The 20108-nt window shown below is 42.1% G+C and overlaps 1 protein-coding gene across 1 annotated transcript; it reads right to left on the minus strand.

The window, feature by feature from the left end:
- Positions 1-5340: 5340 nt before the first annotated feature.
- LOC105456169 (proton-coupled amino acid transporter 1-like) lies at positions 5341-9759 on the minus strand. Its single transcript, XM_011700006.1, has 8 exons — positions 9219-9759; positions 8719-8811; positions 7927-8199; positions 7327-7681; positions 6994-7172; positions 6494-6678; positions 5800-6040; positions 5341-5456 (listed from the first exon to the last, which is right to left on the minus strand). Coding segments are annotated over exons 1-8 (1335 nt in total). The 5' UTR covers positions 9221-9759; the 3' UTR covers positions 5341-5449.
- Positions 9760-20108: the final 10349 nt, after the last annotated feature.

Raw genomic sequence — 20108 nt, forward strand, 5'->3', positions numbered from 1 at the left:
GAAAGCAAAGTACAAATGTTTATTTTGCAAATATAGAAAATAAGTACAGCTAATCTTTTTGAAAAAAACGTTCTTTAGCAGAACGGAATAATCTCAAAAGTACAGCGGAGACATGATTTTTTTTTCAAACAAATACGATTTGATTCCTTCTTTATTTAACACAATAATCGCGATATCATTATTTATTGTGTCACTAAAAATTAAAGACCACTGCAAAAACTTAAAGATTACAATATATTCTTTGGACATCTAATAGAATATTTCAGAATATATTTTCACTGGTTGTCAATAGGATAGGTGCACCAATGCTCTCGCGGAAAATTCTACTCGGACAATTCACGCCCGGCAAAATCTCGCGCGAAACCGAATTGCTAATTCGCTCCGTGTCTTCTTGATTATGATACAGGCCCAGGGAAGCGGAAGGAAATGAAGGAAGGAAAAAAAATTTCTTTCCGTTGCTCTCTCCGCGCCGTGTAGCATGCCCGCCTCCGCGCGGGATGGATGGATGGATGGATGGATGGATGGATGGATGGATGAATTCCATCGTTATCGAGTCGCACCCCCGTTTTACAAACGGAGCAGGCCTCACCCCGCCCGCAAAATCTCTCGGCCGAACGTGCATATTTCCATTTGACACGCCTCGGCGGGCGCCTGATTTTATTAAAAACCTCCGTAACCCGATTCCGCGCGCTCTCCCACGGGGAATGAAATGTTTCTTTCGCACTCGCTCGGTTTTCCGCAAGGTGAGCGCGATCATTTTCGATGCCCCCGGTGATATATACGCCAAGCCGCATGATTTTCCCAAGACAGTAATGAAATACAGTTCTTCTAGGAGACCTTAACCAAATATATATATGTTACAGGCAAATTTAAAGAACAAGAGATGTAAATTTAAAAAACTGACAGATGTTTTCCTGGACAAAATTATTGGACCAAATTTTTTTTATTATAGTGACAGTTTAAAGACTTGAAGCTTATTTACATCGTTTTTTTATTTCATTTTATGTAAATATATTCTAGGATAAATAAAAAAGGAACTAAATTATTCTCGAACTTATTAAATAAAAGTTTTCCAAACAAAATATTAGATTTATTAAAATATAAATTAATTCTTCATAATTTAAAAGTTTGATAATTCATTTATAATTCAAAAATATAATTATTATAATTTATAATTAAAAAATATAATTAAATATTTAAATCGCTAAAGTCCACAAAGTCGGAATCTTAAAAGATTAAAGAGACAAACATATCATTGTTATCATATTGAAAACTTTATTAATCATGTTGCCGAGCGTATAGTTCATTGCTGACGCACTCGGCCTCTAATTACTAAATTCGATTCGACGTCTTGACGTACAAGTATTCTTTGGCTGCCGAAAATTTGGAATATATTTAGCGAGGGAAAGACGAAGCGCGTGCAAGACGGATCGCGCGATGAAGGGGGAAGGAAGAAAGTCGGCATGGTAAACGAGGTCGAGAGTGTTGGCAGCGTATAATTTCGATGACAAGCAAAGGGGTGGTTATCTCTCGTTGCTTCTCACCCTCTTCGCCACGGACTGCGAGTGGTGAGCCACCCCCGCGTGATTGTATTAATTCAAGCCGTCCCCTCCGCCCCGGCTACCCATTTACACCTCACTCTCCCTTCTGTTCTGCCTCTTCCTCGCATCTCATCCCTTCCTCCCCGTGTCGACGTCACCCCTCCCGAAGCACAACTTCCGGGGACAAACGAAGCGTGTCGGCGTCGCGTATAATGAAGCGCGCTCGTTCGTTTCCTCGGCGTTTTCTTGTTACCCGTTTTCGTGTCCCGCGCGAAGATGCCCGCGTGTCGGCGCCTAAATCTAAATTCCGACGATCGTGAAGATTCGTGAAGGCATAATCGATAACTATATAACGCTAAAAAGACGAATTAAGAATTTAAAAAAAATTGAAAAACGAAGAGAAAGGTATCGTTTTCAGCATATCGTTATTGCAGTCATGAATAGTTAAAAATTATTGCGAATTGGATATTATATTGCATCAAATTAAATCGCAACAAATAAAATCTCGAAATATAAAAGGATAAAAACTACAGAGTCTTTCTTATATAAAAAAAAACTTTCTATGCTGTGCACCGATATTTGCGGAGACTAACCGATGCGCGACGTTCACCAATCACTGAACGCGAGAGAAAACTAACGTCGACAGTCGACAGGTCGTATTCATTGTCATTGGTGCAATATGCATTATCTCGCTGGTGAGAGTATGGATATCGTAGGGAAAAAGGGGGTTACGGCCGGTGCACGTGCGGAGGGATGGTCGCAAAGGCGCAAAGGCGTTCGAAAAGGCGGGAGTGGATGATCATCGCTCGTGGAAGATCGAAGTGGAAGAGGTGTGGGAAAGGGGTACCAAGCCGTTTAGCGATATTTCACGGGGTTCTCGTCGCTCGTAAGGGTTTCTAGCGGCGCACGGTATTACTGGAGGCAGTCTTGCAGACTCGAGATAAGGGAAGCCCGGTTCCCCGTTTCCGACGGCGAGAAACGACGGCGGTGGCGATGGCAGCGGCGGCGGCTAAGGTGCTCGTTCCTCTTCTCCATCTTAGCCTCGCAACACGAGAGTGTGGAGGAAGCCGGCGGAAGGAAAGCCGCGAGCAAACCCCTTCTGGTTGCTACGCAGTGTCCCTTTTCCATCCCCCCCTCCCCCCTCTCTCCTTCCCGCCACCGTTGCCATCCACCGCCACCGTAAACTCGGTTAATATCTGCTTATCCTGTCTTACCATCCGCCTCCTTCGACCGTTTCGCTTCCTACGCGGCTTCCTTCTGCTCGTCGTATTAGTTTCCTAGGAAGTATCGTGAACTTGTCGACGTCGACGTCGCCGCGAAATATCTGTGAACGTGAAGGCGCGGGTGTGTCTTCGAAGATACGCGGATACTTGGCTATGTGCATGTGTGTATCTGCTGATACGTAACCATGTACGTCTTAGAAACAAAATTTTATTAATAAATATATAGAGAAAAATAAAGAATTTTTATAAAAAAGAACCTTATGAATTTCATATGAATGTTGATATTTTTCTACAAAATCACGTCTTAAAGTGTAAAGTTTTTGATTTACATGTATTTACAAATTCACATCCTATAGAAACGATTTTATTATAAATATAAAGGAAGGTGAATAAAATGTAACTTTTATTAAAAAGAATCTAATATCTTATATCAATATCGAAATTTCTCAAAAATATTTTGAGATTTCTATCTATTGTATAAAAATCACATCTCAAAGTATTAAATTTTTCTTTACCTGTTATCAATTTGCAAAAAGATTTTATTATACATAATGTAATGAAAAGATTCTTGCGTAACTGTGTCACTTTTTTGTATATTTTTTTTTATAACAAGAACTTTTAATATCAGATGTATGCCTCCAACATCGTTCCTGATAATGAGGGGGTTAATAATTATCTGCTTTTGTAAAAAATTTACTTTCCCCGTCAGCAAAACGGGGGAAACTCGGAATGAGGCGCTCAACGGCGATACCGCCTCTCTCGGTTTAGCAATTAGCGGCTGTTTAAGTGCACGTGCGCTCGTGTGCGGTCGGTTAATCTCCGCCATTCCGCGCGGGGACTTCGTTTCGTTCCAATTAGAAAGGAAAATCTCAGTAACAATCTCTCGGTTGGTCGGTCGTTACTTATTTATGAAAGGGACACGCACGTGTTCAATTTCACGTCGATATTTCCACGTGCTCTCGCGATTGCTTTTGCATGTTTCAACAGGTGTAACAATTCATACAAATCTATACGTCGAGTGTTTCTAAATGATCGGGCAATATTTTAGAAGTATATTTTTCGATGAATTTATAATGTAGTCTTTTTAAGAAAAATGCCAAGTGATTCACCATGCATTTAGAAGCAATTTTTTAATTTTTTGAGCTACTTATTGTCAGTTCTTGATAAAATTAATATATTCGTTTATTTAATGTATCTATTATTTCGATTATTTATTGTCGCTTCTTCAATGTAAATGTCTTATTGTTAGTGTTTTATGTTCGCAATTTGGAAACTTAAGTTTTAATAAAAATTTCGGTATTTCTAATTTATTTTGCATATTATATAAGTAAAAAAGTCTATAACGTATATCTTTTTCAAATATTATTATTCGAATATTATTACAATATTAAGCACGTGCATAATTTATAAAACAATTGTATAATATACAGTATAAGGCATTAGAAAATTTTTAGACGTATCGGAAGAGATGATAATTTCTAGAATGATTTCTTAGGACGCTTTTCGAATTTTCTCGGTGAATTTAACGCGTTCGCGGCTGGTGCTTTCACAATTCACGCAATACCTTGAGCGTTGCGGCGTCCTTGGCGACTCATCGATATAATTATTAAACGGAACGTTTTCTCCCGGGGAGGACTGGTCGGCGAAGGGAAGCACGGCGAGGGAAGCCGACGGCGGGTTCGGTGGAGTCCCACACCACACCCGGTGTATCCTCCGGTAATGAACGCAGCCACCTTGAACTGGCAAACGGATGAGCGGCCAGGCATAGGGAGTCTGTATAAGAGCGAATCTGAGAGAGAAAGAGAGGACGGCCCCCGAAGAGCGACGGGGGACACGGTTATACGGTTAGGACGTGGGGGGAGAGTGCCGGCGGGGAAACGGCGGTGGCCACTAAAAGGGGTTGTGTCCTCTATGTGATGAAAGCACCCTTCCGTGTCCCGCTGAGGCTCTCTCTTCGCGCCGTCGCCGCCGCCGCCGCCGCCACCGCCGTCACCGCCACCGCCGCCGTCGCCGTCGCTGCTTTGGTTCCTTTTCCTAGATAGAGAGAGAAAGAAAATAGCCCTTACTCCTCCTCCTTCTCTCTCTCTCTCTCTCTCTCTCTCTCTTTCTTTCTCTCTTTCTCGCCGTTTGCGCAACGTCGTCCCCCTGGCCTTCACGTGCACCCACACGACCGTACAGACCGTACATTCGCCGTGTCGATACGTGTCTGCCAGTTTCCATGTATCTCTGCCTCCCTCTCTCTCTCCTCATATCCCATGGTGTATGTGAGTGTGTGTGTGTGTATGTGTGTATGTGTGTGTGCGTGATAAGCCCAGCAGCAGCAGCAGCAGCAGCCATTGACGCCTCGGTGATCTGACGCGATTATACGTCGCGCGCGCTTCTCTCGCCGTATTCCCTCTTTTCTCTCTCCTTTTTTCTGGCTCTCCTCGCTTTTTGTCCCTCACGAGCTTCACGCCTTTTTCGCGGTTTTTCCAGCCGCCTCGCCGCCGTCGTCGCCACCGCCGCCACCGCCGCCGCCGCCGCAGCTGCCGTGATTAGGCTGAATCGCGCGTAAACGGTGGCGGCTTTAGAGCTGCGCCCGAAGACAAAAATGGGAAACGCTACGAGGCGCGCCGACGGTATTTTCATCGGGCTGCGGACTACGAACAGAGACTAGATTAAGATAACACCGCCGTCGCTCCGGCTTCAATCCCTGAAAAGAATAAAAAGTTTGTCATCTCGTCGTTCTTTTGTGTTGACGTAAATACGAATATGTTCCGACCGTATACCATAATCAAGATCCCAAACGAGCTTGGAAGCGTTATTTGACGAGCACAAAAGCTATTTTAGTTTTTAAATCGTTAAATTTGCCTTAAATTATTTTCAAACAGATTTTCGTTTAATCGAGAAAACGTTTAAAAATAACAGATCATAATACAATTTTTTAAACTTTTCTAAAAAATTCTATGAGTACTGTTTAAATTGTAATATTCTACAATTACAAATTATTAATATCTCGATTTAAATAATATTGTTATTTATATGATGCTACGCACCCGTATTGAAAATACTTGACGATTAAGATGAAATTAGTCGTTATGGCACATATGGCCGCGAAAGAAGCGATGGATAACATGGAAACGCCCAGTATTAGTCTCCATTTAAACTTTCCGAAATCCTCGTGGTGTACGAGGATGTACAGGGTAACCGGGATCAACGTGGCCAATGTGGATATACATATCGCGCCGACCAGACCGGTAAACAGATCGAGCTTCGGGATCGCCGCTGCCAGAATGCCTGCAAAATACAAGGAATAAAGGGTATCTCCCGCTTTATCTCCGAGAAAATTTCCGTAGTAACGCCGAGTAACAACGCGCACGCGTATCGATTAACGTAATTAGAGCAAATTAAAGCAAGTAACGCAGTTAGTAACGTTGTAGTAACTCCGGAGTGATCCCGGTCAAACGAGACTTCGACAAAATTGAGTATCTACATCAAATTCCGCGAAAGGATTCCTGAACTTTAGTAATATCTGGGTCCAAAGCGGACTGTAATCGGACGGATTGATCGATTCCACGAAGTTGGTCGCTCCGAGATAAAGGGAGAGAGGATTCAATCCGCCGCGGTCCATCGAGCTTGGCCGAGTTTATCTTCAAGGTAACGAGAGAGAGAGAGAGTGAGAGAGAGGGGGGAGGGAGAGAGAGAGAGGAACAACGCGTAAAAGAGGTTTAAAGAGAAATTGTCGTTTACATGTAACGATGGTGATGCCGAAGCGAATGATCAGATCCCAGAGGAACGGCGTTCCTCTCCAGGTGCCTTTTTCGATGGCCGGTATGATGTAACTGTAATTCAGAATCCTAATGGGCATGTAACACTGCAACCCGTACGTGAAGTATATTGCCAGCGCTTGCATTATCAGTGCCGTTATCGTCGGTCTATAAATAATCAATGAAACGGTGAGGTATATGTATTAATATATTTAGAGTATTTTAAAAGTAACGAAACTTTGCAATCGCATTCTGTAATGAATATTTTTGCTTTCCATAAAAAATTTTTGCGGATAATCTTTCTTTGTAAATTTCTAATGCTTGACGTTTAAATATATTAATTTTTATACTTTAAATATATAGAAATTCTGCAAAAGTTTTATTTAAATTGTACTTAAGGAGGGGTAGAAAATTTATATAATTAAATTTATAAAATTGGAAGTAATTATAGCATAGTTTTTATAGTTAGTGGAAGCACACTACCCGTCGTGTATCTCGTGATTACGGATAAAATTGCCAAGCGCAGCGGGTCCCCACTTCAAGTAACCAATAGCTCCGACGAGAATGTGTATCACGACCAAAAATATCATGCCCCAGTTCAGTATTCCGCAAAATTTAACGTAATTCCATGGTTTTTTCATACTATGTTCTATCGCCAATATCTAAAGACATTGTAATTCGAAACGTCATTATCGAATGCGTGTTATTATATCAAGTACAAAAATGGGGCAAAACAATTCTCTATATAATTTGAGAAAATTAAAATTATATGAATTATAGAAAACTGAAGTTAATTTGATTTATTAAATGACTCACCACCCCCGGAGAACACATACTGAAGAAAACCACGCCGATGAACTTCGGGTATTCGTCCACGTGCGGCCCGATCGGGCTCCACGTGTCGCCGATTCCGTCTTTCAAAGCATACACGATTCCAATGAGGCCGGCGGCGATGAGCAAAACGTTCCCGACGATAGAAATCGGCGCGATATCCGCCAGATTCTTCGCCATGTTCATTATAAAAAGAAGTGGAAATATCATGAGCGCGTAGTAGCTTTGACCGATGGCTTTTTCACTGTCTACACACTCTTGGATGGTGCCAGAAATGAAGACGACGTAAACCGAACCAATCCCGATGTAGCACGCCAGCATGGTGATATCGACGATGAGTCTGCAAAACGACTGAGAATTCAAACCGCTCTATGTCTCCAATATATTTAATAGGTACACTTATCTATATTGCTTGTCTCTTCGAAGTAAGATACCGTAAAATAACGTAAATGCACTTCCATTACACCTAATAATTATATCTATGATCGTTTACGTTTCGGTGTAAAGTATCGCATTGATATCGCGCAACGTGTCGTGCCGTAAGGGTATCCGACGTGAAATAACGCGATTACTGAAATTACGAACGTTGCAGCGCGCGGCGAGAGCCATGGTCTTCGCACATCCGTGGTTAAAGTGGCGACTACCACCTCGTCGTACACCAAAACGGGCTTCCTTAGACGGATGCACATCGTATGGTGAATTCTGACGAGTAACTGAAGGGACACGGTTATCAGCAATCCCATAAACGCCGTACCGACAATCCCGAGAAAGAGCCCGACGCAGGCAAACGCGTTCGGCATGGCGAAGAGACCTGTTCCGGCTGCGCTTTTTATTAAGTTCGCGAGAGATCCAAAGTCTCTGCAAGAAGAAGAGTCTTGCAATAATCGAGACAGTATACGAGTAGTTGATTAGAAAGGATTAAGAGAAAAAAAGATGCAATTGCAAAATTACACACACACACACACACTCACTCATAGCAAAATCTAATCTCTATATATTTTTATATATCTTTTACATATCTAATCTATCTATATTTTTATATATCTTATATTTTTCTATTCTTTATTATTATCCTTTTTTATAGAATCTATCTATTTTTTTTAAGTTCCCTTTTCTGAACACTAAATCAACTTATTTAAATTTTATTCTATAGCCGTTACTAATTTTGTTCTGTCTAGCGAACGATGATTCTTGTACTTTTACATAGTGTAAATATTCATATGTATATTAAACATATATTAAATATTTCATCAAGATATGCTTTTAATATGAAAATTTCTTTTTGATGTTGCCGGAAAGACGAGCTAATTAAATCCGGTATTTAATGTGTTAATAAACATTAGAATCAAACGAATAGTTCAAAGAAAACGAACGTACGACACTGGTCTGTAAGTAATACGACTCTTATGAGGATCATAAGTCTCCCCTTGAGTAGGAGGCTCACTCGGTTGTCCAGCTTCTTGTTCAGTCCTAAATTTTAGAAACATCCCAATAAAAGCAATTCAAATATTTGCAATGCAGTTAATTATCTAGCCTTAATTAATTGCGAGTTTGTGATCATATTATATTTGTGTTACAAATATGTAGGTATTCTTTTATCGCAAATTATATTTCATATTATACTTTTTATCTTTTTATTTTATTTTTACAAGTCAAGTAATGTATTAATTTTGTATTCTTGAAATTTTTTAACTGTATTAACAGATAAATTAAAGATTCAACGTAATTGTAAAGTTACTGTGAATCAATCATGTGATTTAAATTAATAATGAATGAACAGTGACTGCTTCTCAAATCCTGGCTTATTAATTTTATAAATCGGACCAAAGGAACGCTGCGTTGTGCGCTTCGGAAAGGAGTCCGAAAAGTCTACTTACATCTTGACCTGTCAGTTCGCGCTACAGTCCGAGAATAGGCTGTTTCGGATTGTGGAAACACGATCGTTTTCAATACGAATCCCGCCCGCTCGCGCGTCAATCCGTCAGCGATCAAATCCGCTGACGCGGCCCGAAGGAGAGGATCCGCCTCTCGTCGTGATCTTCCACAGTACGTCGACTCGCGACAGCCGTCAGCTCTCACGGCTGATTACGGCCGATTAGCCGACATTAGCATGGATTTCTCGCGCAACTAATTTTCACGGGGAGAGAACGCGCGAGCCGGGGATGGATGTGCCCGGCCGCGGTCGGCGCCGGTATTGTGATCCTCTCGCTCGGCTGGACCGAGCTGACCGACTTAGCGCGCGCGAACGCGAGAGCTCAGTTACGGAGCTTTCCCGTGAGGGATTTAACGCCCCGCGGATCCTCACGGATTGGATAAAGGGGATCATGAACGACGTCCGCCGCTCGTGGGCTTTAACCGTGAATCCTCCGCGGTTAAGGCCAACGACAAACCGCTTTCTTCTCCTCCGCCCCACGATCGGCGACGAAACTTTCTTGTGTCAGCAGCGTTCCGGCGGATCCTCCCTCAGATATTTCTTTCGTTGATGTCTTTGGGTCGATCTCGCTCGTAGGGATGTACATAGAACGGGACCCGTCGGGCGTGCTAACGCGCAGATTGGCTCGTGAAAAGCTAATGCGCGAGGTATATAACTCACTTACTGTTAGAATTTTTTATACGGGCATTTTACTTTATGTCTCATTTCTTCTTGTAACGTAAGACATTACGAAAATTATAATTTTATATATTTTTTATATTGAAATTTATATTGAATTTTATATTGAAATAATTGAAGTAAATCCGAGTCTATTGATAAAAGATTATTAGAGAATATCGCTTAATAATGTAACTTAATTGCTAGATCAAAATATTTTTTTCATTGCATCTTTATCTCTTAAACTTTTATATATTCTATATAAAAAAAAAGCTTCTTTTCCCCCGAAAATACACCTAGTATTCTTTATAATGAAGTAAACGTCGGATTATATCGAAACAATCTTTATATATATAAATGTCAATATTCACCTCTCAAAAATGTCATGTGATGCCGTATGTAATATTTGTATATACTGGATGTATTAGTAAATCTAATAAAGACGTAAAAGTTATCTCGCTGTCTTATTTAAAACTTAAATCCTACGACTTAAAACCGAGTCAGATCGAGACCGAATTAAAAAGAAGCGGTTCCTGAGGAGGTTAATGGATCTCCGGCGCGTTTACGAGGTGGGTATCGGCCGGAGGGGTGCAAACGTGCTGCCGAAGGTAAAAGAAAAAAAAAACGTGAAAAGGGACGATAATATCGGGGACGTCCCGCGGTTCTCGACTGTGACTAAATCCGCGGTGCCCATGCAGTGTTTACACTCGAGATGATGCCTCCTAATGCTAATACGTCGCCCGGGCGTAATACGCAATGCGCGACGTAGCCCCCGGGTCTCCCGGTTTCTTAATGCTCAATCGCAATCCAATGAAAAGTGTATGAATGGCAAGCGATTATCAAGTCGAGCGGGCGCCCTCAATGTGTCCGTCGAGGCGTCCGCGGTAACCCCGCTGCGTTAACCGACGTCGAAGCCGAGCCAAATGGTACGAATCGCCCTCTTCTGTCTCCCTCTCTCACGGAGACCCTCCCCCCCCCTCTCCCCCTTTCCCCGTCGCGTCCTTTTCGATTCTTCTTTCTATCCGCTTCTCTCCGCGCTCGATGGACCGGTTGGCGACCCCGTAAACTCCCCGTAGAACAAATTTGGAAACGCGGCGCAGCACGTGGCTGGGTATCGCTGGGCGCACTCGTTGTTATTAATCGAGTCAAAGGGCAACTGCCGCGGTAATTAGCCGCGGTAATGCAACAATAAACGGCAGCCAGTGTACAATAAATGGCGGTTAATAGCGAAAGAAGATCGCGACGGAGGAAACGATAGATAGATGCTTTGCGTCCGTATCTCTCGAACTTTAACGTCTGGATGTGCGTTAAGTAGAGCGACGGAAGAAGAGGGGGGGAGGGGAGAGGGCCCATTGTAATGATAAAATGCGACGCAATAATCTCCCAATAATAAAATTAGTCGATTCAAAGTATAACAATATGATACTTTGTAGCTATTGCATGGAGCAAACTATGGAAATCGCGTCGAACGGGTATCGCGTTATATATTTCGTTAATTATAATTGTCCGATTATAATTTCCGTTCGATAGTGGAACGTTGCCGGGGGGACAGGGGAGAGGCGAGGAGGAAACAACGGGAAATTTCTCATTGGTAATTAGCCGCCGATGGTTTTCCATGAAATATATCGATAATCGTGTGTACCACTAACGAGTCCGATTTCCAATACGGCAAAAGAGGTATCGGTAAGAGGAGGAGGAGGAGGAGGAGGAGGAGGCAAACAATTGGACAGATCTAACGTGTCTGACGCGCGCTTTTTCCGCATCGTTGCCGGCGGCGGCGAGTTGCGCGATGCGCAAAAGCCTTTTTGCCGGCCGTATGCCGAAAATGCGACGTTATTTATCGGGGAAAACGTTCGATTCGATTCGGAACGAAAGCGGGAATCGGAACAAACGGTTGGGTGGCGGATGGGGGGGTGGAGGGGGACGGGACAGCTCGCGGGCTCGTTGCGCGTTCGAAAAATCATTCGAGGATCTTGCCGCTGACGTTTTTGCGTTTTCGCTCAGCCCGCGGGGACGACGTGTGTGCGCATCGGCCACGAAGAGAGAAGAGTAACCTGGGCTGCCGCTGCCCGCTGCAGCCCGCCGATGGCGGGCTTCCACCGACCGATTTTGTTTGCCGACACACTCGCTCTCGCCCCTCTCGTCGTGCCGCGCGTACCGAAGGATCGTTTTTCGGAGTCACTGATTCGCGTCATATCCCGGGAGAGAGCCGAGAGAGAGAAAGAGAGAGAGAGAGAGAGAGAGAGAGAGAGAGAGAGAGAGAGAGAGCCCGGGCGCACCTCCCGCGGAGGGTGCCTCGAGAATCTGCACGTGCCGCAATGAGATATCCGCTCGATCGAAAGTGCACCGATGCTGTTGACCGACGCTGATATTCTGCGATGGGATGTTTGCATCGAAGCTATGTATTAACGATTAGACATCTAGAAGCGATTCAGTTTCCTCGAATTAAACCTCCGAACAAACGAAGCGTTGCGATTTATATATATTATAAAACAAGTGTCTGGATGTAATCAGTAGAATCGTGAGAGAACTGAAGAGGTTTAAAGATTAGAAGGATCACTAGAACTTCCTGTTAACGGAACCATATGAGTTCAACGGGTTTACAAGATATTTCTATATGGGAACTTTTGTTTTTATTTAACAGAAGTCATGAAGAGTTATCATATATATTTTGCACACGTTCCAATGGTACTTAATTCTTCTCAATAACGCGCGTCTCTGTAAGTCTATCCTATGAACCGTGAAATCATTTTTATCCGACATGTATCCGTCATTTCCGTCATTTATTTTCTAGCGCGTTTTCGTTGCTATAAGTCAATATTTAATAAGGTAAATCCCCCTTCTTTCGTTCTTTTATTCCCGAACTAGTTTTGAGCGAGCTCGTTAGTTTCAATAAGGTCACTCGGGTTATAAAGAAAATAAGTGTCGCCGAGACGCGCGTGGAAATAAGACTGGCGCAGCCAGTCTAACACACGTGCGAGAGAGTTGTACAGAGATCTCGCGTCAGATGTACCGGCCGATTCTTCTGTCGAACGCGGGCCGTTTCAGAGTCGGGACCGATCGGGGACACCCATCGGGCTCACATTCCGGAATAATTTAATGACTGCACACTCCGACTCCGGCATTGCTCCGGCGTTGCCTGTCGCCGCGGGCCGATGCTGGTTAAACGCTTCACAATTAAACGCGAAATCTCGGGGCATCGATGAGCGCCGGAATAACTGCCGGGAAGGCTGCAGCAACGATCTCGCCGTCAGCTCTTTAAAATGAGCCGCTAAGACACGAGCGACATGCCGATTGCATCGTCATTAAACGCGCGTCTCGAGTTTTTTTACGCGATAGAATCCTACCGTGAACGATTTTATGATGACGCTTTGGTAATTGATGTAGATATAAAATTTCGGAAATGTAGAAAAAAGAGATGAAAGAGAGAATAGAGAAAGAAACAAGAAGATAGTTAAGATGCCACAAACAGTAAGCTGAGAATGTTGAAACAAGAAAACGTCAAATCTTGTATACGAGAAAATGAAGTAAAAGGAAAATTATTATTCCTTTCAAATATGCAGAATATATGCAGAATAGAAGTATTCGATATAATGTAATACGAAAATTACTTGATTTTTCCATGTGATATAGCGGACGAAATTTTTAGAAAATTGGAATATGTAGAAACCTATATTTTGTGTTCTCCGATATTCCTAAATTCCTAAACTGGGATATCGCGGACGGAATGTTATGTCGCGTTTTCGTTTTCGTTACACAGATCCGAGCATTTTCTCGCGTTAACGGCGTCCGGTGAAACGCGCGGTGCGTTTTCGCGCGGCGATGACGCGCGTTTTTCGGGCGCGCGAAGCGCGTTTTAGGAGTATGCGTGATTTTAAACGGCGATGTGCACGCGCGTGTGTGGTGGAACGCGGAAAAAAAATCGGGAAACGCAAAGGGAGCGGAAGGTGGCACCGTGCGTACAACGGCAGGACAGGGGGAAGGAAGGGAGGGTGAGAGGGAGGCGTGGAGGGGAGGGGGCGGCAGGGAACGGGGGTTCGTCGGGCGGCGTTGGAACCACAAGAGTGTGAAAATGTTTTGCAATTTCGAAATCAGGCGTGCTTGCTGGTTTGCGCCAAAGCGCGTTACCGGAAACCGCCAACCGGCGGGCTGCGGACAGCACCGGCATCCGCCGCAAAAGCGGATTGCGGTTCCGCCGGGTAACACGCATTAAAAACGCCGGACGCACACGCGCGAGCTCGAATGCGATGCGATCCTCTCTTGCCGTTTTTCTCTTTCTCTCTCTCTCTCTCTCTCCCTCTGTCTCTCTTTATCTCGCAACAGAATAAATCTATCCGTTGTTCTGTCTTTCTTTCTCTCTCATTCTCTCTGTCTCTCTTTCGAACTGTTCTACACACACAGTGCGGTCGTCCGCATTCGCGCACGATCTGCTGGAAAAAAAAACAATACGGATTAACGCTCCCGCGTAATCGCGTTGTGAAAAACGCTCGGTTTCGCGTTAAAGTTGGCGTCCCCGATCGCGCGTTACGCGATGCTAGAGAGCGCGTGTTAGGGCGCGAGTAATATTATAATTCGCGCACTCTCCAAATTTGGGAGAATGTAATGAGAAGTTGAAGAGAAGTAGCATGTTTGGAAAACGCTTCAATGTTCTACTTTCGCATATTACATGTACTTACGCAAGTATCGACGGAATACCGGCCGTTATTTTAGGCGTCAAAATTACCAAATACTCATCTATCGAAATCAAATGAATCCTATATATCGTATGATAGCTGTGCATAACAGTTCGAAGATGCTCGAAGGTGAATCTTAAAACAAGGTTGACATTAATTTGTGCGTGCGCGCACTCCGTATTAAGATAATATCTATTTTAATTCAACCCTCGACTCAACGTTTCTCTCCACGTTGCTCCACGTCTCTCGCTTCAAGAGGACGCGCCAGTTTGCAGAGTTGGCGGTAATGAACGGCAGGCAAAAGTGCGTTTCGTTTAGTATCCCGAAGCGGAGGGTCGGTGGTAAGAATAGCCGGGTGGAGCTCTTTTCTTCCTAGGCATATACGCACGCAGATACTCGCGAAGCGAGCCGTAACGACGGTCTCGAAAGAGTTGTCGGCGAGTTCAAAGTATCATCCCTCTGCGCGCAAGATCGTCGTCAAAGGGAGGACGCGCGTGTCTGCTCCCCCGTTTGCGATTTTCACTTGGCTGCCCGTTGCCTCCGTCTCGTACATATTTTCGTATGTAGTTTCCACCCTTCGAGACCTGTTAATAATATATACATTTACAGTTTTTTTTTCTTTTTAACGGTCCCAAGGGTGTCTTATAAAATGTCAACTATGATACGATAGTGGAGGAAAGGCTGCAGAAATTTAAAAGCGGATGCTTACTATATTTTGTTGAATTTATTTAGGAAAAAACAGACCAAAAATCAATTAAATTGTTTAAAATTAATTAATAAAAGTAACATATGTGTGTGTGTGTGTGTGTGTGTGGTTATTCTTTCATCCATAGATAAGAATAATAATAATTAATAAACTGTTCAAACTTACTTTTCTTTAACGTAAGGACGAAAGTAAATCGTTTTTCATAGTTTTTTAGGTATTGATAATGAATACGATTCTGCACGAAAAGGACGATTTTGTTGAAAAGTCTAAAAATTTTGCTAAAAACAGATCTAAAAATAATTTTTTATTGGATCATCAAAATAATTTGTTGGAATGTTAAAACTGATAAGTATTGCTATAAAACATTTTGATATTCTAGCAATCATTTTGACTTTCGCACAAAATTATTTTGATTATTGAACAAAAATTATTTTCAGATCTGGATTCAGCAAAATTGTTCTTTCCGTGTGTATACTAATTTGTTTTATCACATTAAAATTTTAAGAAATTTACGATTAAAATTGAACAAAAGAAATTATTTAATATATATTTTAACTACAATATGTGACCTGTTGGAGAAGTTTTAGTGCAATCAAAATTAAGTATTCTTAGATCGTTTAGATCTTAAAAAAAATTTATTGCATCGATTTCAAAAAAAAAATTTATAATTGATGTAATATCTGATTTATGTCGATTTGTTTTATTTCTATATATTGTAAATAAATCATCTTTGTTTGTCTTTTATTTTGCATTATCTACAAACACTCAATATACAAGAATAAACATTTTACTGAAATTCATTAAACAATGAAAGTTTCAATAAAACTATCACCCTACAATAGCAGGACTGGAGGCATAGCAACATTAAAATTATTTAAATGTAACATCTGTGTCAAAATATTTATAGCCTCTTTGAATAACAACTCTTCCATGCGGTCTTACGAGCTATGTTTCTTTTGCACGTACCAAACGGCGGAACCGAGTGAAAGATATCGCGAGAGTAATCACGAACCGAAACGAAAAAGAAGAATAAAAAAAAAAAGAAAACAGAAGAAAAGGAAGCGGTGCAGTGCACCATCGAGGCGGGGTGCCTCGCGCGTGTTTCCGCGATGACGCGACGGGGGGTTAACGCGGTCCACGACGGGGACGCTGTTCCTGGAGCCTGTAATTTGAAGTCTTCTCAGGGAAGGTTGCTCGGGTCCGCGTGAGGAAAGACGACGAGAGACGGGGAAAAGGGGGGAGGGGAAGGAACTATAATCCCGAGGCACCCCTCCCGCGTGGCCGCAAAGCGCCTCCCCTCATATTCTCGCCCGACAATGCAGCAAACTCCCGAGAAATTCACCCTGCAATCACCGGCGAAGTCAAACGTTCTCAGGAAGCGACAATGGCGGGGGGCGTCGTCGACGCGCCGGCACGACAATGAGGTCATTACAAAACGCGGGGCACCGCGATTTCTCGCAAGGTAGCGCCAACCAATATACGCCCCCCGCTGGGGGGTGAGCACTTAACGCGTTTTATACAAATCGTTCCGCTTTCGTCATTTCGGGAGACGCTTAACGCGAATTTATATATGTAACATCGCGAACAAGAGCAAGTGAATTGAAGCGCGGTAGGACGAAACATCGAAGTATATAGTCAACAAGTAATATATAAATCATTTTAACGTCAGTAAAAATACGAGATACTTATTATATATTTTTAATAAGTATAAATCTAGCTTATCAAATAAAATATTAAATAGACAAAGAATTTTTTATTGTCCTCTTTTTAATGATACAAATAATAGTATTATTACACATTGAATGATACGTTCGCATTTTTTACTTTACAAGACACAGCTTAACTCATGCTTTTTCATTCTACTTCTAAGAATTATGTTTATAATACAGAATACTACACTATACAATAAATTTAAAATTAATCGAAAACGATAAAACCAATTCCAAGGAATAATGTGGCTCCCTATCCCGGAAAATATAAATAAATCTTTCGTCTGTTTATCGATCGCGGCAAAAAAAAAATGTGACGTTAAGGGGTTAATGTGCAGGAAGACGGTTGCGTAGTGGCGGTTTAATAAATTTTACCGGGTTGGGGCGATTTATTTTCGGCGGATACCGGCGTGAATCGATCGCGGCAACAAATACGCGCAGCGGCGATAGTCATGTAGTAAAGCTCGTTATCGCATTATCTCGGGCACCGGTGGCCCTACGGGGACGAGAGAGGAGGAGGAGGAGGAGGAGGAGGGAAGGGGGTCAGGTTCTATTCTATGGGGAACTCGCATTTCACGCGGGGGTCCCGCCGTCCGATCGGCTCCATTATGCCATGCGGAGCGTATCGCTCCGTGTATCTATGTGCTCCACTCTGCACGGACGGCGCCGATAACATTGACGTCGCGATAATTTTGTAATATCGTCCGGCGTGCATACGTATTTTACATGCGTATATATATATATGTGTGTGTGTGTGTTCGTGTGTACGCGCGCGCGCGCGTGTGTGTACATATGTACATGTATATGTGCACGCGAGACGCGAGCATGCTGGGCTGAATCTTATCAAATTTTCAGAATCGCGGTAAACCTGAAAAATACGATAATAATAGGCAGGAGCATTTTGCCTTGTAATTACAATCGTACAAAGAGCACAATGCAAACGATCACATTAACTCGGTTACAGTTATAAGATACAAGCTAAATATATTGCATATACGCAGAAGATAATATAATAAATCAGGCGAAATTTTGTAATTTTTTTCCAAACTATTTTGTGAACAAATATTTAACTAATAAATTATTTTGTCTATCTCTTTATGAGTAGAATAAATCGATATAATTATTATTTGAATGATCTATAATATCAATTGCGGTCTAAAAAATTTTGATTAGAACCCAAGTTACAAGAATTTAAATTCAAAAAGCGCGTGGAAATCTCTTAGGACTTAACTCCACGAGTTAAATAGATCATTTTTGTTAAATTTTATCCATTTTTCATAATTGGGTCTGTTAATATACACGATAATTTTTGTCTTAACGATTTTATTATATGGTTCCGTTTTTGTGTAACTGAATTCCGTTAAAAAGATTTTTATTGTACATGACTAACATTATTATTAATTATTATATTTATTTATTAGTATAGATTATACTTTACACAGTTCATAGGTGTAATTTTAGCATGTTTTTAACTTAATTATTAAGTTTGTGATTGTGAAAGACCCAGTAAGATTAAAAGTAGTTTCGTTATATTGTAAAAATGACGTTAACATTATACGTACACTTATTATTGTTTGTTTTTTAGCCTGTTTAATACATTGTTATATAATAATTTTTACTTTATTTTATATAACAGATTAAACGAATTATTACTGAAATTATTTAATCGCAGTTCGATTTTAAATAAATATCGTTTATACACGATCCATACATCGATGCACAGCGATGTAATATACATGGCACAGTGATCAAACGGCAACTCTGCGCGGAGTATTCATAGATCAAAAGGTACAGCGAGGAGGAAAAGTGACCGAAAACGACGGACACGCATACGTGCACGCCGCGCGCGGCGATTCATTCGGGCGGTGGCGCGACAATCCGATAAGGCAGCTTTTAAAGTCCTTTAAAAAGCAATACATCGCGCCGCTGTCGACGCGATGAAGGGCGAGGCAGAGAGGGTGCTCTCAAATAAACGTTCTGCCGGATCCTATACCCGCACGTGACTTCGTTATCCGGCGATCTTAAATACTTGGCCACGCGCGTGTCGATCATCCTGATCATCGCGTTATTTTCTCACAAATAATCCTGCCGGAGAATCGTATCTTACGTTACGATCCACGTTGCGCTACGATGAAACATAATCCACTATTTTCTTCGAACGATTTTTTTCTACTTTTTTATCCACGAATGTTTTTTGCGACGAAAACGAAATCCTATTCTTCAATTTTAACAAATTGATCCTTAATACATTTTTGAAGTTTTTAATTTAAAGACTCAGTTATCTAATACATATAACGTTAACGTAACATAGAAGAATGTGAAATAAGGATAGATTCAGTTGACGCAAAAGTACATGTATGCGCGACCCTACGTGGCTATACCTTTCCTAGCCGATCACCAATATTTTCGACCGTGCGATATGACAAAACGAGAAAAGTCGTCGAAAATAGCGTGGCGTAAAACTGCGGTGGGCACAGCGACAGTTTCCAAGATCTCTGGGGAGCACAGCGGCGCGTTACAGACAGGCTACGCGAATGCCGGTGTTATGGGGTTGTCAAAGCACCGACAGGATGACATCTCTATTATCACGTACCGACCATAAAGCAGGACGGGCACGAGATAGGGGAAACGGGAGAAAGAGAGAGCGAGAGCGAGAGAGAGAGAGAGATTATACAAGAGCGAGGGAGAAAATTGAACGAGAAGAAGCAAGAGATTCCACACGGAAATGCGTGCCATCGAGATAACGGATCTCCCCGATGATAATCCTCCTTGGTGCCGCGCAGGACCACATATGGCCGAACCCCATGACTGTTAAACAGATCTCCGAGCTCCGCAGTTAAGAATGTGTTCTGCATGTTATACGAATTTGTTATCGGACTAGTGTCAATCTGTCTTTGTCCGTTCTAACAAGTAAAAACTTGCTATTTTTCTGCTTCTCCGAATAAACGAATCAGTAAAACAGTTACATAAAAATACAAAAATAATGACATAAAATAAAAATTATTATGTACAATATATATTATGTACGTTATTAATAATAACAATATAAATTTGATTATAAAAAATGGATAAGATCTAACAGAAACGAT

This window comes from Wasmannia auropunctata, unplaced genomic scaffold, assembly GCF_000956235.1.
Source record: "Wasmannia auropunctata unplaced genomic scaffold, wasmannia.A_1.0 LD335737.1, whole genome shotgun sequence".
Classification (NCBI taxonomy): Eukaryota; Metazoa; Arthropoda; class Insecta; order Hymenoptera; family Formicidae; genus Wasmannia; species Wasmannia auropunctata.

Excerpts from the sequence above, each read along its gene's own strand:
- LOC105456169 (XM_011700006.1), bottom strand. Across the intron at positions 8,200-8,718 it reads ATTACTTACAGACCAGTGTC|AGACTTTGGATCTCTCGCGA; the intron begins GTACGTTCGTTT and ends TTCTTCTTGCAG. Across the intron at positions 6,041-6,493 it reads CGGCATCACCATCGTTACAT|GCATTCTGGCAGCGGCGATC; the intron begins GTAAACGACAAT and ends TGTATTTTGCAG.